This window comes from Talpa occidentalis, unplaced genomic scaffold, assembly GCF_014898055.3.
Source record: "Talpa occidentalis isolate TD23 unplaced genomic scaffold, MPIMG_talOcc4v2.1 talOcc4.14, whole genome shotgun sequence".
Lineage (NCBI taxonomy): Eukaryota > Metazoa > Chordata > Mammalia > Eulipotyphla > Talpidae > Talpa > Talpa occidentalis.
Window position 1 is genome coordinate 86,864,160 of NW_023601433.1, and position 22,247 is coordinate 86,886,406.

A 22,247-nucleotide genomic window follows, 5' to 3' on the forward strand; every position below is an offset into this window, starting at 1 on the left:
GCCTGCTCTGCTCTCCCCTCTGGCTCTGGTGAATTCTCTCACCCTCCTGCACTTCTGACTGTACCCAGTGCTTGTATAAACAAACAAACAAACAAATAAATAAATCTTAAAAAAAGAGAACTGGGGTGTAGGCCAGAGGTGTGGGGGTAAGAGAGGGGGGAGCAGAACAGGTGGATTGACTGAAATACCCTGCCGAGGGGAGCAGTGGGGAGACAGGAGAGGTCTGCTGTATCACATGGCTCAGCTCCCTGGCTGGGGATTGTACTCAGGCCACAGGGGTTGGCAATAGCTTGATAGCTCTTAGACTTTAACCCCTACATCACCAAGGGGGCCCGCAAGGGCATCTTTGAAAGGATGCTCAGAGCACCAGTAGCCACAGGGAAAATAGATAAATTACATCTTATCACAATTAAAAACTTCTGCTTGTCAAAGGATGCCATGAAGAAAGTGAAAACGCAGTTGCATCAACAGAATGAGAGAAAACATTTGCAAATCATATAGAAGACGGGGCTAGGGTCCAAAACACAGAAAACTTCCTACAACCCGACAATAGAGAGAGAAGGAACCTAGTTTTAAAATGACCAAAGCCAGGTCTCCCTGGTGGTGCAGGGGGTAAGATCTCAGCACTATCAAGCTCTCGCCAGCCACTGCAGCACGAGTTCGATCACCAGCCAAGGTGCTGGCCCACAGGGCGCACAGACCTCTCCTGTCTCCCCGCTGCTCCCCTCAGCAGTGGATTTCAGTGGATCCCCCTGTTCTGCTCCCCACTGTCCTGGTGGATCCTCCCACCCACTCCCGCCGCCTCTGGCCTGCAGCCAGTCCTTGTATTCTCGTGCACGTTAAACGGGTGGAGTCATGGGGTGTGAGCTGTGCCACACAGCCCGGCCTCCCTAGGCCTAGCCTGGCGCTTAGTGGCGGCGCCTCCTGCTTTCGCCGGGCCGCTGGGCTCCGCGTTCCCGCGCTGTCCTGCTCCTGGCGCAACAGCTGCCGGGACGAGCTGCACCCCCACCCCCACCCCCACCGCGGGATCCAGAGTCGGCCTCTCCCGTGAGGTCGCCACCCGGCTCCCAACGCGCGGCCCCAGCGCCCCTGGGCCCGGGCCCGACGCTCTGAGGACGGGCCGCGGGGCGAGGCCGGGCCCGGGTCTTGGCGCTGAAGCGAGCGGGGAGGCAGCCGGGGCTCAGGGCTAGGAGCGCCGCGCGGGAGCCGCGTGGAGGCGCTCAGGGGGTCGGGCCTCGGACTTAGCCTCCTTGGCGGCCCCACGGGGCTGGTGGCCCGCGCGGCCCGGAGGGTGCCGGGCGGAACCCCGCGGAGCGGCCGCGGCGCGCTCGGGGCAGGCGGGCTCCGCCGGGCGGGGTGCGCGGTGCTTCGGGGGCGGCGCGCAGGTGGGTGCGAGGGAGGCCCCGGTGCGCGCGGGGGGGCTGGGCGGGCGCGCGTCCCGCGGTTGCCTAGCAGCGGCCGGGCGCCATGGAGGCGCCGCGCAGCACCGTGAGCGCCGCGGTCCGCGAGCACCTGCGGCGCCTGTGCCTGCGCGAGTTCCCGTGCGGCGCGGGCAGCTGGGTGCGGGCGGGCGCGGGCGGGGTGCGGTAACGGGGTGCGGGCGGGGCGCGGTAACGGGGTGCGGCGGGGCGGCCTGCGGGCCCGGGCCCGGGGGCTGCAGGCACGGGCCGGGGCAGGGCGGGGCGCCCCGGGAGCCGCGGGTCCGGGAGCAGCCGGCGGGGAGGTGCGGGTCTGGGCGTTTCGGGAGCGGCCTGACCTGGGGGTGGGGCGGGCGCTCTGGGGCCCGGGGCCCTGCGGGGGCACGGATAGGGCCCGCCTGGACCTGTGGGCGCGCACCCAGGCGGGGCGCAGGGACCTGGGCCAGCAGATTCCAGGCTCCTGGGGAGAGAAGCTCATCCGGGCGAAGATCCAAAGGACACATGGGGAGACCCCCAGACCCCCCGAGCCCCCTCCGTTCTGCCGCCGAGAGGCTGGTGGATCGGAGAGAGTCTCGACTTCTGCATTCCAGTCTCTGGGGGAGGGAGGCTTCCCTCCGCCGCTTCCCGGGGGGCGGGGGGGTGGAGCGAGCCCTGCCCCGGGACGGGTGCGGGGTGGGGGGGTAAAGCCAGCAGGTGGCGCCCGAGGGCCGCCCCCTCTGCCTGCTGCGCTGGTCCTGCGAGCTGCTGGGGGGGGGGGGCGCCAGCAGGCCCAGAGAAGGGGTCCGGCTTCTCAAATGAGCCTGGGGCCACTTTGGGTCTCCCGCGGGGCAGAGGGGGGCTATGTGGCCCCATTTGCCTGGAGGAGCCAGTCAGGGCCCTTCATTCACTCAGGCCTGGCTGGGGCTGCCGTGGAGGGTCTCCGCGCATCTCATCCCCGGGCAGCGGTGGGAGAAGGCGCCTCTGGGGCCAATTCTGTCCACCACCGCCGCCTGGACAGGCCCTGGGCCTGCCCCTCAGCCCGCTGCCCCCCTGCGCTCTCCTTGACTCACGCGTGCCCCTGAGCCTGCACGTGGCACATCAAGTGTCTCATCACCTGCCTTGCGGCCGCGAGGTTCCCAGGTTGAGAACAACCCCCTAGAGGCAGGAATGGACCTTTCCAGCCGCGCGTCTCCCCTTGTCCAGCGTGAGATCTGCAGCCGCAGCCGCCACAAGCGCTGCTCCTCACTGCCCAGGGTCTAGACACGCCGGCCCGGCCGTCCTGCTGCTCGGCCTGCTGGGGCCTGAGTGTCTCAGATCCCTGGGAGACGGTCCCAGCCAGAGGTCTCTCTCCTCCCTGCAGAATAAGTCCCGTTTTCTGCCTCAAACTTGTCGAACCTGGAAGGAGCCGGCCCCCGGGGAGGAGGAGGAGGCCGTGAGCCCCGGGGAGGAGACGGTGGAGGCCCTGCTGGACCTGGCCTGCAGCCCCCAGTCCCCCTGGGCGCTGCCGGAGGGCTCCAGCGCCGAGGACCGGTTCCTGAGGGAGCTGGCCATCCGCAGCCCCCCGGTGATCACGGACGGCTTCTTCTTCTCCTACTTCCGGTCCCTGCGGGTGGTGGACAAGGAGGTGAGCCGCTGGGGGGGGCTGGCGGCAGCATGAGGGTGAGCCCCAGGGGCTCGGTGGGAGGCCGCGGGCCAGCTGGGGCTTGTGCTGGAGACTGGAGAGGGGCGCCCGCGTGCCCTGCAGCTCGCTCCCGGCCTGCCCTGGGGCGCCCTTTGAAGGCCCGCGCTGGTTTCGTCCTCCGACCGCGGGCCGGGGCGGGGAGCCGGCCGCCCGGGAGAGTCTGGCCCTGAGAAGCCTGCTCTGCGCCTGGCCCAGCAGAGCCCCAAGTGCCGGGGACACCTGGTCCCTGAGTTGGCTCGTTTCCCGAGGAAACGGTGACACCCAGGCCCGGGGCGGGGGGCGGGGGGCGGGGCGCTCCCACCAGTGTGCCTAGGACTTCCCTGGTGTTGGCGCTGCGAGTGTCATGTCGGGGGACCCCTCAATCCTGGCGCAGCTGGCCCCGTCGGTGCCCCTGGAGGAGAGGGCCCCGGAGGCCCGATGTCTCCAGAACCATACGGAAGCCGGGCCTCCCGGCCCTGCACCTCCAGCCTGAGCTCGGGAGCCGGCGCGACTGCTCAAGCCCTTCGGGGTCCCCGGGGCTCGGGGAAGCAGCTCGCGGCGGAGGGGACCCGGGACGGCGGGTGTGGTGCGGGCTCCAGGCAGAGGAGGGCTGAGGGTGAAGGACGCAGAAGGCTTCGAGGAGCCGCCCGCTGGCGGCGGGCCTGGGGCAGCGCTCCCGCTCCGCTTCCCCCGCAGGTGGACGAGGTGGACAGGGACCTGCTGCGGTTCCGGAGGCTGGAGGAGCTGGTGCTGAGCGCCAACCGAATCCGGGAGATCGACGCCGCCCATCTGCCCCCGACCCTCAAGGTAAAGGTCCCTTGGGGCCAGCGACGCCCGCAGGCCCTGCCCTGCCTCGGGAGGCCCGGGGGGTGCTGGGGCCGAGCGCAGCCCGGGCGTGGTCTGGCCGAGGCAGAAGTTCAGCGACTTTGCCCAGGCCCCGCAGTTCCAGTCCCAGGCCCCCCCCAGAGCCGCAGGCAGGGGCTCGGCTCTTGTTCCCGGGCGGGGAGCGGCCGGGCCGGCGGGCAGCCGGGGTGGTGGCTTCCCGGGGCAGCTCCCGTGGGGCGGTGACAAATTTCGGAGATTGCGACGGTGCCGCTTGGCGCTGCGGACGCTCCCGCCGGCGAACCGTCCCCGGGCCCCGGGCGGACGGCAGGTTTCGCGGGGCGTGTGTTTCACCCCCCCCCCAGCGGAGGGTGGGCCGGGCTCCATCGTGAGCCCTCGGCCGGGCCTGGGGCAGTGGCGTCCACGCTAAAGGCCGAGACCGGAGGCCGCGGGGAGAGGGCCGGGCGCTCCCTGCGGGCCGGGGCTGCCCCTTATGCCGTCCAGGGCCGGCTGGTTTCGCCGAGAGCCGACGCCTGGGCTCAGGTGCCAAAATGCCGGGTGTGTCCTCTCCTGCCCGCCCCGACCCGTTCCAGTTCCCCCTCAAGAACGGTCCACAGCGCCCGCCCCGGGAATGCTTCCTGCGGGAGCCCAGCCGGGCACAGGGCCGAGGCTCCTCCGGCTCCCGCAGCGGTGGGGGGGCCCCCGGGGTGCACTGAGGGCCCCTCCCTGCCAGGTGCTGGAGCTCTACGGCAACCAGATGTGCAGCCTGCAGTGCCTGTGCGCGCGCCCGCCCCCCCTGCTGCAGCACCTGGGGCTCGGCCACAACAAGCTGCTGGGCCCCTTGGAAAGTGCCTTCGTCACCTCGAACCACTGGTAACTCGGCCCGGCCTGAGGGAGGACGGGGCCGAGCGGCAGGCAGGGCTGTGCCCCCAGTGGCTTGGCGAGCCGGCCCTGCTCTCTTCTGTAGCAGCTCCTGCTTGGCCGCGAGCTGCAGGCCTAGGATTTATGTCCCCCGCAGTGAATGCCCCCCTCAGGGCCCTGGAGCCGCGCGGGGCTCGTGGGCGCAGTGAGAGTGCCCGCCCCGACCCCGCTGCCCGGCCAGTCCTCAGCCCTGGGCTGCCGCCCTTGGCCCCACGGTCACTCAGTGCGGGCTGTCCCGGGCCTGCAGCACGCTGGGCGGCCCCCCGGCCTCCGGCCCCGGATGGGACCTCCCAGTCTCCAGACAGCACCCCCGCCCCCCGGTGGCCCGGGTTCAGAAGTTCGGGCCACGCCGGATGGCGCTGAAGTCAGCGTGCGCCTGAGGTTGTCCAGGACAGTCCCCTCCTGACCCCCGGACCCGCTCACCATCCAGGCCCAACCTGGTCTCCCTGGACCTGAGCTTCAACGACCTGACGGGCCTGCAGAGCATGGTCGCCAGCCTGCGCTCGCTGCCCCGCCTGCGGCTGCTGCTGCTGCAGGGGAACCCGCTGGCGCTGGTGCCCTACTACCGCGGCTTCACCATCGACAGCCTGGCCCGGCTCTGCGTGCTGGACGACATCACCGTGTCTCCCAGCGAGAAGCACCAGTTCCGGAGGCTCAGCCACATCGGGGGTGAGGGGCTGCCCCGCCTCCACGGAGGCCCCGGCCGCGGGCTGGCCGTCGGCTCGCCTCCTTGGTCAGAGTCCGCACCCGGATTTTGACCCCCGTGACTGGGATCCTGGGGACGGGACTGGCCAGGAGGCTGCTCGCCGTCCCCTCCCTCCCTTGGCCGCGGGAAACCGGCCTCCCGTGGCGGCCTGAGGTCCCCCCCTGGTGGCCTCACCGCGAGGTGCACCGCGGCCTTCTCCAGGCTGGGGAGCTCACGCCAGGGTGAGAACAGGGGCTCCGGCAGCCTCCCAGGCGCCCCCCAGGGAGACAGAGGCCCTTGATCTGCAACGTTGCTGCACAGGCTGCAGGGGCCGCGCCGGGGGTCGGTGTCCGGGCCCCCCACTCCCCGTGCTCGGGCTCAGAAGTCCGCGGACGGCGGGGCGCAGACCTGGGTGGCGGGGACGGGGCCCCCTCGCTCGAGCTCCCGCACTGCCGCGTCCCCCCTGCAGAGTTCCTGGCGCAGGAGGCGCAGCTGGTGGTGACGATCGGAAATGTCGTGGGGCTCCCGGACCCCAGTGTCTCGGACCCGGAGCCCGGGCCGCAGGGCCCTTTCGTCACCTACAGCTACTACGTCACCTACGACTTCGTGGAGGACGAAGGCAGCAAAGGCACCCAGTACGGCAGCAGCGTGCTGGCCGAGGTGAGCGCCTGCGCCCCGCCCCCCCGCGGCCGGCAGCCAGGCCGACACTGCTCGGGAACCCGCACCCCTTCTTCCCGCCGAAGCGGGGGGCCGGCTCCCCTGCCTGAGCTCCCTGCTGCTCAGCCCGGCTCCCCAGCCAGGCGGCGCGGGGGTCCTGCCTCGCTGCGACGGGCCCGCGGGAGGCGAGGACACCCGCGCTGCTGCTTTGTTCTTGGCGCAGAACTTTCAGGAGCCACAAGCCGGGCTCTGTGCCCCCGCCTCTGAGGCCAGGGTCCGCTCAGCCCGCCCGGCGTGGGCCCTGGGCAGCACCGTCTCCTCTGCAGATCGTCAAGCCCTTGTCCTCGGAGCAGCTCGGCGAGGACTTCCTGGAGGAGGTGGACGGCTCGCAGGGCTCTGCGGAGCTGTCCCCGGCGTCCGAGCCGGAAGAGCTGGAAGAGGCGGGCATGCTGGCAGCCCTGCCCAAGTCCACCAACTCTGCCGAGGAGCTGGCCAAGCTGCGCCCCAAGATCGATCCCCGGCTCTTCCCGTCCCCGGGGTAAGGAGGGAGGCCCGGCGGGGGAGGCCCGGGCCGCCAGGGGCACAGCCAGCCCTGCGGCTCCCTCCTGGCCCAGGCGCCATCGCGGCTGCGCCTCCCCGCTGGGCCCCGCGGGCGGCGGGTGGGCCTCGCGCTGTCCTCTCCCCGGGCCCTCGAAGGCCCCCCGAGCCGCCGCTCCCTGAATGGCCGCAACCTCTGATCCCGGCATTTCTTTAGTCAGTGCTTTGGGCCCAGGGGTGCTGAGGGCCTCCGGGGCTCCTGACTTCGGGGCAGCGCAGGTGAGGACGCACCTGGGGGGGGCCCATGGGGAGAATCCCCGCTGGGCCTTCAGGCTGCAGAGAGAAACACTTGCCCAGTTGGGGGCAGGGGGAGGGGCGCGCAGGTGGGGTCCGGGGGGAGGGGGGGTTCACCAGTTTTGCTTAACGAAAGGGGCAGGAATGTGCAGATGGGGGCACGAGCTTCGGCCAATTCTGTGGTGAGCCCACCTGGCCGCCGCCTGGGCCGAGCAGAGAAGCTTCACCCCCGGGCCCGGGGGGTGAACTCACAGGGCTTGAGGCCTCGTTCTGGGGCGCGCGGGCTGCGCTGAGCCCTGCTCTACTGGGGGGGGCACCCCCAGGCTGACGCCCTCCCAGCTCCCCCGGCGCGAGCCGCGCTTTCTCCCCCGCGGGCTGGGGTCGGTCGGGCGGGCCTGCGAGCGCCCCCCCCGCCCCCCCCCGGCCCCCCGCCCCCCCCTGCTCGCCCAAGGCAGGGCATCGTCCCGGGGCCGCCCGCCCGAGTCCTGCCGCGCTCCGTTTGCGGCCGGGGCCGGGGAGGCTCGCGGGCTCCAGGCGTCCCCTTCGCACCGCCGGGAGCGCCGGGAGCCGGCGGGTTCCCGCTGCCGCGCGGAGCTTCTGGACTGTTCTGGATTGTTCTCTGCCGTCGCGGGCTGCGGCCCGAGGGACCCTGTGCTCGGGCTCCCTCTCCCCCGCGGGCCGCCCGGGCCGCCCTGACGCGCGCGTCCCCCAGGACGGTCCTCTTCAGCACCGCGCACAGGCCCTGGGCCGAGGCCGTGGCCTTCGGCTACGAGATGCTCCACGCGCTGGCGGACCTGCGCCGGCTCAAGGCCTTCCTGCTGGCGGGGACCACGGTGACCGTCGTGGAGGAGAAGGTGGGCGCGGGGCTCTGCGGGGTGTCCTGGGGCCGGCGCCCCGTCGGCCTTCCAGAAAGACCCGCCCGCCCTCCAGATCGTCTCCTGGGCCGCGGCGCCGCCCTCCGACAGCTCCCTGCCCGGCAGGAGGCGGGCCCCGGACAAGGAGAAGCGGGCGAGAGACCAGAAGGGCAGAGACGAGCAGGACAAGAAGGGGGGCCCCGCGAGGGACCGGGCAGGGAAGGAGGAGAAGGTGCGTGGGGCCGGCCTCGTGGCGGCGCAGGGCTCCCCGGCCGCCCGGCTCACCCCGGGCCTGCCCCCCAGGAGCGAAAGCTGGTCAAGAAGAAGAAAGAGCTCCCCAAGGACCTGCGCCAGGACCCCCCCGTCCTGCGGGTGCTGGGCAGCAGCCCGGTGGCCCTCGAGCCCCTGCTGGCCGGGGAGCCGCTGGTGGCCGCGCTCTGCGACTTCGGGGTGCTCCACGTCCCGGACACCGAGAAGCCGCCGCTTTTGAGAGTACGGGGCGCCCCGTCACCCGCCCCCCAGAAACGGGGCTGGCCGAGGAGGGGCGGCGGGCTGGCCCTGGAGGAGGGGGGGGAGGCGGGCTCTGAACCCCTCCCCGGAGTCCCCCCGGGCAGCCCCAGCACCTCCGCCCGGGACACCCTGACCCGCCTCCTGGCCCCGAGGCCCTCTCAGGGGCGGGAGCCTCTGCCCCTTCCCGCGCCCCAGTAAGATCTTTTGTGGTTCTCGCTCTCAGGACTCAAAGGCGAAGGGCAAGAAGGCCCCGAAAGGTGCGGCGCGGGGTGGGGCTCCCGGAGGGTGCGCCCCTTCGGGCCGTGGAACCGGGGCCGCGGCGAGGGCGCTGGTCCAGAGCGGGGTTTGCTTCTTGCAGCTTCTGACGGCGGGAAGCCCAGGCCCAGGCCGCCGGGGACAGGTGAGCCCCGAGCCCCGCCGCGGGCTGAGCCGCTCTGCTCTGTCCGCCCCTTTTGGGGGTCAGAGGTCTCTCTGGAACCTCTTTACCAGGGCTTCAACCCCTCATGGGGGCTCTTCCCTCGTGACCGAAGCACCCCCTGAAGGCCCATCTCCTAGCGCCTTTGCCTTTCGGGGTTCAGGCTCAACACAGGAATCGGGCGGGAGGGGGCAGACATTCCGACGATGGCAGCATCTCCCCTGGGGCGGGAGGAGCGGCGCGGGAACCCCGGCTTCCAGCAGGCGGGAAGGCCACGCTTGCCCAGCTCCCACCCCGTCTTCCCGCAGCCGGGGGTGATGCCGGGACAGGCATTGTGGAGGGGCCAGGGGGAGGGGACTCTGAACCGGGCGCCCTGGCCTTCTGGCTCCCGACTGTCCAGCTGCTGCCGCCGGCCTCGGGCCCTCACAGGCCGCTGCGTGGCTCAGACGTGTTGGCCGGGCCGCGGGCAGCCACGGAGCGTCTGAAATAGAGGAGGCTTAGGTTTCAGTTTTCTTTTCTTTTCTTTTTTAAAAAGATTTATTTATGCATACAAGAGCTGGGGTCCAGGCCAGAGGTGTGGGGGCGGGGGTGAGAGGACTCCCCAGAGACAGAGCGGGAGCAGAACAGGCGGATCCACTGAAGCACACGGCGGAGGGAGCCGCGGGGAGGCAGGAGGGGTCTGCGGCGCCCTGTGGGCTGCTCCCTGGCCCGGGATCGAACTCGTGCTGCCGCGGCTGGGACAGCTTCACGGGCTGCAGCGTAACCCCTGGCCAGCAGGGAGGCCCCCGGTTTGAGTCCTGGAAGGAGCCAGCCGGCTGGGGAGGAGGGGGGACCCTGGGGTCGGGGCTGCGGAAGGCAGGGCCCTGGCGACCCGGCTCACGGCAGCCCGAGAGGGCGGCGGCCGCGGGCGGGGGCGAGGGCGGCCCGTGCCCCGAGCGCGGCCAGACGCCGAGTCTGCGGAGAATCTTATTTCAACGGAAGAAAAAATGCCGAGAAGGGAGGGCAGGAGACGCTCGGGGCTGGGGCCGCCGGCCGCTCCGGGGCGGCGGGAGGCAGCGGCCCTGGCGCCCCGACCCGCGCTCTCCCCGCAGACAAGAGGCGGTCGTGGGCGCCCGCCCCGCCCGCGCCGCCGCGGCCCGAGCCCCTGACGGTGGAGGTGCAGGTGCAGCTGGGCCAGAGCCGCTCGGCCGAGGAGGCGCTGCGCGCGGTCCCCCTGCTGGGCCCCGACTAAAGGCTGTTCTGACCACCGGCCCCGCGTGTTCTGCCGCCGCCGCGCTCGGTCTCCCCGCGCCCGGGGAGGGGCGTCCCCGCGAGGGCCGGGCGGGCGGGGGGGGGCCGCGAGGGCCGGGTGGGCGGGGCGCAGGGCCGGGTGGGCGGGGCGCGAGGGCCGGTGGGCGGGGCCCCGAGGGCCGGTGGGCGGGGCCGCGAGGGGCGGGCGGGCGGGGCCGCGAGGGCCGGGCGGGCGGGGCGCAGGGCCGGATGGGCGGGGCCGCGAGGGCCGGGTGGGCGGGGCGCAGGGTCGGGTGGGCGGGGCCGCGAGGGCCGGGTGGGCGGGGCGCAGGGCCGGATGGGCGGGGCCGCGAGGGGCGGGCGGGCGGGGCCGCGAGGGCCGGGTGGGCGGGGCGCAGGGCCGGGTGGGCGGGGCCGCGAGGGCCGGGCGGGCGGGGCGCAGGTGCGGGTGTGGCGCAGGTGCGTGCAGACGCGGGGGAACCCGGAGCGGCCCGCGCAGAGGGTGCCGCGGCCCTCGCTCCCGCCTCCGCCCGGCGCAGGTAGGCCCCGGGGGCGGTCGTGCGGGCTCGGGGCCCCGGGGGCAGCGTGTCTCCCTGCGCGCGGGCTGGCGCGGGGGTCGTCCCGCTGCGGTGGACGTGGGGTCCCCGCGCCTCCCGCTGCCGCTCGGCTCTGCTGGCCCCGCCGGGGCGCGAACGCCGGGACGTGCAGCGGGCTCCGGGCTGGCGCCGGCCGCGGGCCCACGACGGGGCGGGACTGGCTCCGGCCCCCGCGGCGTTTGGGCCGGGCCGCGGCCCCGCGGAGGCTGCGCCGGAGAGAAGCCGCCCCCGGTCCGCCACTCGCGGCCCGCCGAGGACCCTCGGCCGCCGCCCGACGCCCCAGAAACAGCTGCAGGCCCCGGACGCGGGCGAGGTCTCGCCTTGGGGCTCCCTGAGGAGGGGGCGCGGCGGGTCCTCGGCGGGTGCGGCACCTCAGGCCGCGGCCGCCCCTGGCGCCTCCCGGGCTCGCCCCGCGGTCCTGCGGAGCGCGCGCCCGGCCCCCCGCCGTCGCCCGGGGAGCGGCGGCGCCCCTCCCAGCCAGGCACCCCCTGCACCCCGCCAGCCCCCCCAGCGCACCCCGTGGCCGCTCCCCGCCGGCGCCCCGTCTCGGCGGTCCTGCCCCGGCCGCGCCCTCCCTCGCCCCCGCGCCCCTCTGGCGGGCACCGGCCCCCGCCCTTGCGGCCGCCTCCCCGCTCCCGGGGCCGCCGAGCGGCGCTGGTCACACGGCCTCGTCGCGTCCGCCCGCGCGGCCGGAGCTCCTGGCGCCCGACGCCTGAGTGCGGCGGGACCCCCGGCTCGGGGGCGGCGCGGCGGCCGAGAGCTGCTCCGGCGGGGGCCGCGGGGCCCGGAGGCCTCGGGCTCAGCGGGCGGTGGCGCCGAAGAGGGTGTGGAGGCTGCGGGGAGGCCGGAGCCCGGGGTGGGGGGGCGGGAGAGGGGGCCTCGGGGGAGCCCCGGGCCTGCAGCTGGCTCTCCCCTGAAGCCCGGAGCCCGGCGCCCCCACCCGCGGCGCTGCCTGGTTCCGCGGGCGCAGGCTCCCCAAGGGCAGCTCCCGGGCTGTCCCGACGCCCCCCCCAACTCCACGCACTCTGGAAATGGTTCGGCTTCAGGTGGGAACCCCCGGGCCGGGCTGGGGCGGAGAATGAGCCCAGCAGGCGCAGCTGCGCTGGCGCCGGGCGCGAAGGCTCCGGGCCTGCTGGGCAAAGCCCGGCCCGGGAGCGCCTGGTGAAAGCGCCGGCCGGTGCTTTCGGGAAAAGCGAACCTGGGGGCGCTGGGTCCGGGCCTCTGCCCCCCGGGAGTCGGCGGACAGCGTGGAAAAGCCCCAGGCGGCGGGGGAGCTGCCGGCGCGGGAACCCCGGCCTCAGGGCCAGGGCGGCGGCCCCCCGCGCTCACCCCGCTCTCCTTGCAGGACGCGCCATGCTCCGCAGGCCGGGCTGGCCGGTGCTGTCCAGCGCCGCGGTGCTGCTGCTCGGCTGCCTGCTCCTCCTGAAGAGGGCGGCCGCGCCGGCGGGGGGCTCCCCGGCCCCCCAGCCCTTCTGGGCGCCCCCGGGCCCGCGCCGCAGCCCGTGCCCGCCCAACCTCACGCTGGCCAACGCCTCCCCGTCCCTGCCCGGCCGCCACCGCCTCTTCCTGACCTATCGCCACTGCCGCAGCTTCGCCACCTTGCTGGCGCCTTCGGCCTGTGCCGAGGACACCTTTCTGCTCTTGGCCATCAAGTCGCAGCCCGGCCACGTGGAGCGGCGCGCGGCCATCCGCAGCACCTGGGGGCGCGCGGGGCGCTGGGCCAGAGGCCGGCGGCTGAAGCTGCTGTTCCTCCTAGGGGTGGCAGGCCCCGCACCCCCGGCCGAGCTGCTGGCCTACGAGAGCCGGGAGTTCCACGACATCCTGCAGTGGGACTTTGCCGAGGACTTCTTCAACCTGACGCTCAAGGAGCTGCACCTGCAGCGCTGGGTGGCCGCTGCGTGCCCTCGGGCCCACTTCATGCTGAAGGGAGACGACGACGTCTTCGTCCACGTCCCCAACGTCCTGGAGTTCCTAGACGGCCGGGACCCAGCCCAGGACCTCCTGGCGGGAGACGTCATCCGCCAGGCGCTGCCCAACAGGAACACCAAGGTCAAGTACTTCATCCCGCCCTCCATGTACAGGGCCCGCCACTACCCGCCCTACGCGGGGGGCGGAGGCTACGTCGTGTCCAGAGCCACCATGCGGCGCCTCCAGACAGCCGTGGAGGAGGCTGAGCTCTTCCCCATCGATGACATCTTCGTGGGGATGTGCCTGCGACGGCTGGGGGTGAGCCCCCTACACCACGCTGGCTTCAAGACCTTTGGGATACAGCAGCCCCTGAACCCCCGGGACCCCTGCCTGTACAGAGGGCTCCTGCTGGTGCACCGCCTCAGCCCCCTGGAGATGTGGACCACGTGGGCGCTGGTGACAGATGAGGGGCTCAAGTGCGCAGCCGCCCCTCTGCCCGGGCGCCGAGGGCTAGAGTGAGCAATAGCCCCAGAGGGGACTCGGTGCCGACGTCCGTCACGACGGGACACTGGGAGCCGGGACAGTGGGCCCTTGGCCGTCTAGTCGGCAGGAAACACCGCGTCTCCGTCCCCTCCCCCCCAACCCTGCTGATTAAAAACACAAGCCTGCTGCACCCCAGACGGGTGCTCCCCAAGGGCATCCCGGGGCCCTGGGGCTGTCCCAGCCTGGCGGTGGAGTGGAGGCTGCAGCGGGCTCCAGAAAATCACACACATTTTCCTTTTTAAATGCAAAAAAAAATTCTCCTTCAGATACAATAAACTCAAAGAAGGAAATGAGAGCTGTGCGGAAGTCAGTCCTGTTGAGAGCACCAGGGACACTCTGTCCAGCCCCCTGCGAATAAAGGACTTTCGGCTCCTTGGGCCTGAGCTGTCCTTCCAGGGCGCTGCGGTCAGGACAGAGGTGTTAGGAACAAAAAGAAATCTAACGGGATCGGCCACCCCTCCCCGCCCCGAAACGCCTGTCTCCGGAGGGAGCCGCCACTAAACCATATGGGAAAAGGTGAGTGAGAGGGAAAACGAAAGTTAAATAGCTACTAAACTTGTGGGCATGACAAAAGAGGCTCCTCCTCCTGCCCCAGCTTGGTAAGCTGCTCCGGGTGGAAGGCAGAAGAGTGGATGAGAGGGCAGCGAAGCTGAGGGGGGTGAAATGTGAAACGGGGTGCAGTGCCCATGGCTAAGAAACAGGCCTAGCGCAAGCTGGAGACCACAGGGAGGGGCAGGCACTCGGCACAGAGGCCTCTGGCCCGATGGGCCCTGGACGAGACCCGCAGCCTCCTCTCCGCGCAGAGAAAGCTGCGTCCACCCTCGCTTTCCCCACGCCGGAACGTGGCAGAGGCGCGGCCCTCAATCCTCGCGCAGATAAGCCTCCTGCTCTGGCTCAGCCCGCTCGTCCACTTCCTCCTGTGCTTTCTGGCGGAGCTCTTCTGTCTGTGCTTCTGCCAACTTGGTTTCTGCTTTCTGGGAGAGCTGACGTACTTCTTGCACCTGCGATTTCACCAGCTGAATATGATTCCTGGCAGTTATAGAGGCCTGGTCTGCTCCTGCGAAAGGAGAGGACGATGAAGCTGAGCAAAGAACAGGGTAGGAGAGGCGAGTGGACACAGGTGAGGCGGCCAGGGCCTGTGCTTGTCCTCAGAGCCCCTCTTGAAGCCCCTCCCCCGCCAGCCTTCTCCATGTCCACATCCCGGTTTGCAGCTTCCTTCCTCTTTATGGTGAACACCCCAGCGTCTACCTGCGCCTCTTGTGGCGATCATAATTAGGAAATATAGTTCCCGCAATTTTGTAGCTACTAAGCTTAGTTAGCTTTGGGTCTAGATGCTTTATGAATTTCTTAATACAGTTTCTTTTTGACAAAAGATCACTATTAAAATTCTCAGGTTTCTTTCATCACCTTACTCAGATCTTCAGAGATAGCTAACCTGGCTACGGCACACAGAAAAGAGTGTGTTACTGTTAACTCACATAATACATAAAAGATACTGGACATATTTTGTAATTGTTTCATTTAAAACTGAGTTCTAGGATTCCTTTTACACGCTACTAGTGCATTTTGTTATACAGATATGCACACTTTATGAAATCATTTCTAGAACAGGTGGTTTTTTTAATCTCCCTACATTGAGAACCTCCAGTGCAATGGTGGAAGGTGGTGATGAGCAGGCATCTTTCTCTGAATGTCTGACCTTCATCTTTCTTACTAATTGGATTATTTAACCTTTACTATGTTAAGAATATTCTCTACTCATAATTGTACTAAAATTTAAATCATAAATCAGTTTTTAGGCATATACTGTTACGATTTAGTCTGCAGATCTCAAGTAGTGGATGCTGTTGACAGTTTTCCCCCCATGTTGAATGAACTATGGTATTTTTTTTTTTTTAAGATTTTTTACTTATTTATGCCTACAAGAACTGGGGTGTAGGCCAGAGGTGTGGGGTGAGAGGACCCACCAGAGACAGAGTGGGGAGCAGAACAGGCGGATCTACTGAAACACACTGCTGAGGGGAGCAGCGGGGAGACAGGAGAGGTCTGATGCGCCCTGTGGACAGCTCCCTGGCGGGGGATAGAACTTGTGCTGCAGAGGCTGCTGATAGCTTCACAGTGCTGAGACTTAACCCCCTGCGCCACCAGGGAGGCCACCTGGGAATGACGACAACAGCTCCTACTTTAAAGTATATGAAATGTTTACCATCAGGCCTGACAAACACATGCTCAATCAGTGACAGCTGTTCTGGTAGTGGCTTTGTCACTGAGATTCCGGGCCTCCCTACTCCTACCCACCCAAAAAGCTTCACATAGATCAATGGTCTTGACTCCATGACTGGTCATAAAATTATCCGGTTATTTAAAAAAAATAGAATCTACTTGGAAGCAATGAAAATTTCCAAATTAGTTTTATCATCTTCCATTTTCTCGATATTGACAACCTAGCTTCTACTGTCTGGTTTATAAGTTTATTTTTCCTGTTGTGCAAATAAAGCGTTGTTTAATATACTGGAAATGGAAACATTTTCTTATGGCCTTAAACTATCTAAGTCCCTCATTTTACAACTAGATGAAAACCAAGTTCAGGGTTTTACTATGGAGATGCCACTTACCAGTCTGGTAGGCAGCTTCTGCTGCCATCTCTGAAAGACCAACTGCAGTCATCCAAGTGGTTTCCAATTTCAAGTATTCTTGTTGTTTTGAGGTCATCTGTAAATTAACCAAACACAGCATGAAGAGGTGAGGCACCTTAAGTGGACTTACTCAGATGAGTACATTGAGAGAACAGTTCCTGGCTGCCCAGCTGCAATGCTGTGGGGGCCACGACGGGGCAGGAGCAGTGCAGCAGAAACAGCTGCTTTTCTGTTTACCTCCACTCTGGCGCCGATGATCACCTGCCACACTTCATCCTCCTCCTGGGAGTTCATCTTCCCCAGCAAACTTGTATATTGCCGGTACAGCGAAATCAAGGTATAAACAGCCTACAAATATAAACGAGTCTGAGTAAATAAGTGACATATATTAGGGTTAGCGAAACAACTTCATGAGATTACGTTCCATTACAGTGAAACTGCTCTTCAGTCCCGCCTCACTGAATTTAAACTGTCCTATGAAGTAAAGGTGTTCTAAGACATGAGTATCTCCCCTTGTCAACTTGTGTTTTTAAGAGCTTGTCAGCAATTTAGAAGGCAAAAGAGCAAAATATACAGGGAAAATTCAGGTTGACAGAGGTAAAGCTGCCGGGAAATAAAGGTAAACACATAAGTAGGACTTTCAAATCATTGTGGTCACCCACATTATGGTGGTTTTCAAACTGTCCTCACAGAATAACTCTGGTGCTGCTGGTGGATTGTGGATCCCTTTAACCCTGACTGACCTTGATCAGCTTGCTTCCCCTATCTTATACAATGGGCTGACATAGTTAAAAAAGGGTTCCCAGAAAAAGTCTAAAATACAGTGCTTTACATCAGGTCTCAGCCAACTCCTTTTTGGTAAAGAGCCAGAGTAAACATCTTAGGCTTAATCAGAGTTTGCTGCAACCATTCCATTGATGAAAGTAGTCACGGAACATATCATCGAATGAACCTGGTTGTGTGCTCGGAAAACTACAAAAACAAGCATCAGCTGGATTTGATCTGTGAGCCAGTTTGCTAACTCCTGGTTTAGATGATCAAGACTTAGCTTAGAGGACACTTACCTTAGTGTAGTCGGTGATGGCTTCAATCAAAGCATACGTGGTCTGAGAGAGAAAGGTAGAGGTGCTATCTGTTACCAAGGACACTGCTCTCCTCATTAGTACATCATTACTAAGAGAATGAGGCTCTGATTTCTGAAAGACAAAACATTTTCACTCAGCTTCTCATCTTAGTTTAAAAACTTCATCATACAGAGACAAGTGAAAGAGTGTGCAGGTGCCTGGGGCTTAGAGAAGCATTTGTTCTATGCTTTTTAACTTTTTCAGCTTTATTTTAGCTAAGACAATGTTGAAATAATTCAAATAAATTTCTTTATATAACCAGTAAAGTACCATGAGTTATTCATTATCAGTGTTAAATGCTTGAGATGTACTCTCCGTCCATCAAAAAGCTTCAGCATGTGAAAGGCTAGGGGAAACTGGGAAATTAAGTGACTTTTGAGAGCCGTGGCAGTGTGTGTACTGGGGGGGGGGGGGGGGTCCGCCGGCCGGCGCACGCCCAGGTGGCCAATCACTTACACGAGTGAGAACAGGTTAAGAAGAGGCTTCAAGAGCTAGGCTTATCGGAGCCTCCCTGGTAGTCTAGGGGTTAAGACTCAGCGCTATCAAGCCACAGTGGCCTGAGTTCGAGCCCCAGCCAGGGAGCTAACCCACACAGGGCGCAGCGGGCCTGTCCTCTTGCCTGCAGCTTCCCCTTAGTGTGTGTCAATAAATCTTCCCCCTTAAATCTCCCTTACCCCGCCGTCGCCCTCCTCCCCGTCCCCCTCCCCCTCTCCCCCTTCCCGCCCCCCTCCCAAAAAGAATTGGAAACAAATCTAAAAAATTAAACGTCCCGGTGGCTCAACGGTTGAGCGCAAATCCTCTCACCCTCCCGCGCTTCTGACTGTACCCAATGCTTGTATAAGTAAATAAATCTTTAAAAAAAAAAATGCCTACAAGGGGCAGGGTGAATTGAGTCTAGAAGCTGACTGACATAAAAATCTGCATTATTCACTTGTCCAGGTATTATCACTTGTTTCCCCATTTGTTAAAATGGAAATTCTGACTAGTTTTCTAACTTTCTCCCATTAAGCGACACATTTAGACCTCAAGCTTAAACTTAATCCCAAGTTTGTATGTGCCCTTTCCACTATGACTTGCTGACTGATAAGTGATCAAACTGTTGTTGCATGTCAGGAGGGGCTTTAAGAGAGGAGGGACTAGACCAGGGCTCCTGAGTTGGAAGGTACAATAAGGAAAATTCATTTGTTGCACACAAGTGTGTTCAGGAGCCAGCACTAGCTGGAGCAGGGAGAGGGCACTGGCCGGGGCACGGGAGTGCTGGGGGAGCTGGCTGTCGGGACACACGACGGAGGGCCATGCTGGAAATATATTTGTGATAAATACACAAATAAGGTATAAGGACTAACTGGCCAAAACCGGGTTTAGCTGGGTTGTTTAGTTCTTCTTGGTAAAGCAAAGCCACTGATTTTTTTTTTTTTTTTTTTTTTGGTGGGACCCTCGCTGGCAGCCGGGGATTAGAACCGACACTGCAGAGGCTGTGGGCAGCCTCACAGCCCAGCACTCAACCACTGCGCCACCAGGGGAGGCCCCTCAGCCACTGATTTTTTAAAAATCATATCTGTCTACATTCCCCAAACTGGTTTCCTCCTCTAAACCCTCTCCTCTCCTCTCCAGCCTAGTAAACAGCAATTTCATTTAGTTGCTTAGGTCTTTTCCACATTGCAATCTAGGTTATATACACTCATCTAATTCAGCAGCAGCACCTCCTGACCACACTCAGACTTTTCTCCCCATTTCCACTGCGGCCCACTCCACTTGATGCTGGCCTAGAGCAACAGCTTCTTATTGGTCTTTCTGGTTCCACACAGCAACCTTAAAAACTTTTGTCAGTTTGTAACAATCTTGTGTTAAAATCCTCTGCAGTTTCACTTTCAGAATAAAATCCAAAATTTTACAATGGCCTACAAAGCACAAAACACGATTTGATCCTCAGCTAATTCTTACATTATCTATTTCTCTCTTCCTCTCTCCAATCTAGGGACACTAACCTCCTTGCTGTTCATTACACATATCCTGTTTCTTGGCCTTTGCACATGAGAGTTCCTCCCACCTGGCAAGCTCTTGCCCCGAGGTATTATTTTGGTTCATTCTCTCAAGGTCATTTGATGTCTTTACTTAAACATCACCTTCTCAGAACCGCTTTCTGTGACCTCCTTACATAAAACAAACCCACCACCTCCCAGCAGCCCTATTTGCTTATCCTATTTGTTTTCTGCATTAGCCCATATCACCTAGCATTTTGTATTATGCCTATCTGCTTGCCCCCCCCAAGCTTTATGAGAATAGCAACTTTGTTTTGTTCTTACATTCTCATGGTAGGCACTTAACAAGTAGTAAACTGTTGAATTGCAGACTATATGTGTTCTGATCTCTCCTTTCGCCTTTATTTTTTTAAAGATTTTTAAATTATTTATTTATACAAGAACCGGGGTACAGGCCAGAGGTGGGGTGTGTGTGTGTGTGTGAGAGAGAGAGAGAGAGAGAGAGAGAGAGAGAGAGAGGATTCACCAGAGACAGAGTGGGGAACAGAACTTTCCCCTTTATATAGTTTTAGTAACTTTGTTAGGGAGAAATGATGTCCTGAGCAGATCCACAGTTAGGCACCCCGTTTTGTATCGGGGTTGGTCTACAACAACTTCACATATGGGAACATGACTATATTTGCTCAGCTCTGAAAAGAAGGGGCTGGCACCCGTGGAGAATACACCATCATGCTGCGGGCGGGAGAGGTGGGTAAAGCTGAGAGCCTGGCTGATGCATCACTGGGCACTTGAGACTTCAAAAGGCCTCGCACGGCACTCCAAGGCGCGCAGAGCCAGGGCAGTAGTTTACCTGCGCGATAGGAACTGCACACAGGGTCACACCGACTCCGACTGCAACCGTTTTGTGCCATGGTCTTATCAATTCCGAGAAGCAGCGCCTCCTGAAGTGAGCGGCCACCGGCACGCACTGTCTGTACCTGGAAACACAGGCTGGCTGAACTGGGCACCGCCACCCACTGCCGTCTCTCCAAGGTACCACGGGGGCCGAGAATTCCAACAGGGGCCAAACAGGAGCCTCAAGACCACGCCGGCCGGGCCTGGCGGGCGACTGGGCGCCGCGGGGCGCAGGGGGCCCTGGGGAGACCCCAACCCGCCGGAAGGGCTGGGCGGCGGCGCGGAAGGCGGCGAGGGATCCGGGGCGTTCCGCAGGTGCCTGGCTCGGGGCGCCCCAGGCCGCGAGACGCGCTCCCGCAGGCGGCGCCGGACGCCGACGGCCAGGCCAGCCCGCACCCCGACCCTCGGCGCCGGAGGGCGCCCGGGCAAAGCCCGCCCCGCCCCGCGCTCCTCCGTGACCTCACCGGGCCAACGGGGCCCGCGGGAGGCCAGGCCGGCGGAGGCTCGGGAGCCGAGGTAACGGGCAGGCCGGGGAGGCGGGCCGGGCCGGGCCGGGCGAGGGGCGGGAGGCCGCGGCCCCGGGCAGTCGGGCGTCCTCGGCAGCGGAGAGGGGCGGGCCGCTCGGCCGAGGAAGGGCGCGTGCGGCGGCCGGGCGGCTACTGTGCTCTCGGCGTCACCTCCCTCCGCGGCGGTACCTGAAGAAGGAAGCTACGCTCCGCGACAGCCAGCTCCTCAGAGCCGCCATTCCGCGGCGGGCGGACGCCAGACGCACACGCCGGAAGTGACGCCGAGGCGGGGGCGGGGCGCGGCCGCCTCTGGCCGCCCCATGGCCACGCCCCCGCCCGAGGACGCGGCCCGGATTGGGCAGGCGGGGAGGGGGCGGGGTTTAACGGCCGTAACGGCCGCGCTAAGCGCCCAACCGCCGGAGCTGGCGCGCGGGGCGGGGCCGTCCCGAGGCTGAGCGCGCGGAGCGGGCCGGGGCCCTGGAGCCGGGGTCGGGCGGCGTCGCGAGGGGCCGCCCCGCCCGGGCCGGAGGCCGAGCTCTCTCGTTGGGGGGGGCGGGGCGCGACCGGCCGGACAGGCGGCCGGGCGGCGTCGGGTGCGGCCGGCGGGCGGGGCGGGCGGGGCGCTGTCACTTCAGCACCAGGAAGTAGGTGGTCCAGCCGGCCAGCAGCAGCGCCCCGATGAGCACCGTGTAGCTGAGCAGCACGAAGGCCAGCAGCTCCCGCAGCAGCCGCAGCACGTGGACGGCGGACGAGGCCGGCATTGCCCTGCGCGCGAGGCCCCAGCACCTGCGGGACAGGGGTGCGGGAGACCCTGAGCTCGCAGCCGACGGAGCCCGCCCGGGCCCGACCGCCTGCAGGCGTCGCCGAGCACGTGCTCCGAGCCAGGCACTGTTCCAGGCAGAGTGGATACAGGGGGTGGGACCAGGCCCTGGCCCTCAAAAAGTCAACACACTTTAAGGCTAAGGAGGCGCCAAGGGATGGTTTTCTCCATAATGACCTCCTGCGCTTTCTCTTCGCATTTACACCGGAGAATTCTAAAACTTCCCCTCATTGATCTGCTCTGGGCTCAGAGAAGTTTGTTCCCAGAGCCTCGCCTGCTGCATTAGTCTTCACCACCGCCCGCCCTCTCCTTCCCACCCACCTCCTGCATTTTTAATACTGTGAGTACTGCTAATGGATATAATAAAGCTTTCTCTTCCCATCACTCAAGCTGCACTTGAACAGAGCTGCCTGGGAGGGGAGAAGAGACCCATTGGGGTGGGAGAAAGGCGGGAGACTCACCACAGACCCTCTGTAATTCCCCACCCTAAGCTGAGGCGCTCTGGTACATGGTGTGAAATGCCCTTCAGAGCAGGAGTGCCAGCTGGCGGCCATCTATTTGTCGCTGGACTCCCCTTCCCCAAGGTGCTTGGAGGCATCTGATCCAACCCTAATATTGCCCACCACAGACACAATCAGATGGTAACAAGTATAAGCCTTTGCCTCCACTGCTGCCCTCTCCGGCAACTCCTCTCAATGCCAGCCACTTGCACCCCTTTCCCCAATCCACTCACCCAAGTTTCCGGGACCACTCCACCGCGACAGCACCGCTCCTCTCGGGTCTGGGAGTCTGAAGGTAGGCTGTGCACACTCTGGTGATCTCAGCAGAGCTGAGGGATTTTCAGGCAGCTGCCGCACTCATCAACTAGGCGTGGTCTAGAGACCAATCATAATCTCCACGTGGTCCCTGGGCTCTCAGGGAGCTGCGCACAGCTGATCCCAGGCCAAGCAGGGCACTGGTAGCCCTGCCCACCCTCTGCCTGTGTCATCACCGCAGCCCACAGGGCTCCGGGTTGTCTGCAAAGCTCCTGATTTAGGCTGAGCACACAGCACTCCAGGGGGTATTTCACGCCCCTGCTTGTCTTCTCTAACCACTGCAGATGGGATAATGTCCAAATCCTTGTCTAACAAACTCACACTGAGAGCGGCCCCACACTACTCTCGAAGCTCCAGATGAGAAGACCCAGCATACAAACGACACACACACACTTAGGACCTATGTCTAACTGGAGCAGAGACTGTTGTCTTCAAGAACAT

The 22,247-nt window shown here is 64.6% G+C and overlaps 4 protein-coding genes across 4 annotated transcripts; 2 read left to right on the forward strand and 2 right to left on the reverse strand.

Annotated features, from left to right (window-relative positions):
- The first annotated feature begins 1,467 nt into the window (after positions 1–1,467).
- Positions 1,468–9,983, forward strand: LRRC43 (leucine rich repeat containing 43). Its single transcript, XM_037509868.1, has 13 exons — positions 1,468–1,560; positions 2,758–3,021; positions 3,754–3,864; positions 4,613–4,752; positions 5,231–5,469; positions 5,955–6,162; positions 6,333–6,352; positions 6,452–6,680; positions 7,686–7,827; positions 7,904–8,059; positions 8,131–8,319; positions 8,561–8,594; positions 9,844–9,983. Exons 1-13 carry the CDS (start codon positions 1,468–1,470, stop codon positions 9,981–9,983), a joined length of 1,965 nt encoding a protein of 654 aa, XP_037365765.1.
- Positions 9,984–11,931: 1,948 nt separating this feature from the next.
- On the forward strand, positions 11,932–13,247 carry B3GNT4 (UDP-GlcNAc:betaGal beta-1,3-N-acetylglucosaminyltransferase 4). Its single transcript, XM_037511239.1, has one exon. The coding sequence runs from the start codon at positions 11,932–11,934 to the stop codon at positions 13,003–13,005; it is 1,074 nt and encodes a 357-aa protein (XP_037367136.1). The 3' UTR covers positions 13,006–13,247.
- On the reverse strand, positions 13,243–20,457 carry DIABLO (diablo IAP-binding mitochondrial protein). Its single transcript, XM_037511240.2, has 6 exons — positions 20,361–20,457; positions 19,622–19,748; positions 16,730–16,861; positions 15,903–16,013; positions 15,645–15,741; positions 13,243–14,086 (listed from the first exon to the last, which is right to left on the reverse strand). The coding sequence occupies exons 1-6, from the start codon at positions 20,408–20,410 to the stop codon at positions 13,890–13,892; spliced, it is 714 nt and encodes a 237-aa protein (XP_037367137.1). The 5' UTR covers positions 20,411–20,457; the 3' UTR covers positions 13,243–13,889.
- A 340-nt stretch (positions 20,458–20,797) lies between these two features.
- Positions 20,798–20,932, reverse strand: LOC129145810 (uncharacterized). The gene has a single exon (XM_054695376.1). The coding sequence runs from the start codon at positions 20,930–20,932 to the stop codon at positions 20,798–20,800; it is 135 nt and encodes a 44-aa protein (XP_054551351.1).
- Between the last annotated feature and the right edge of the window lie 1,315 nt (positions 20,933–22,247).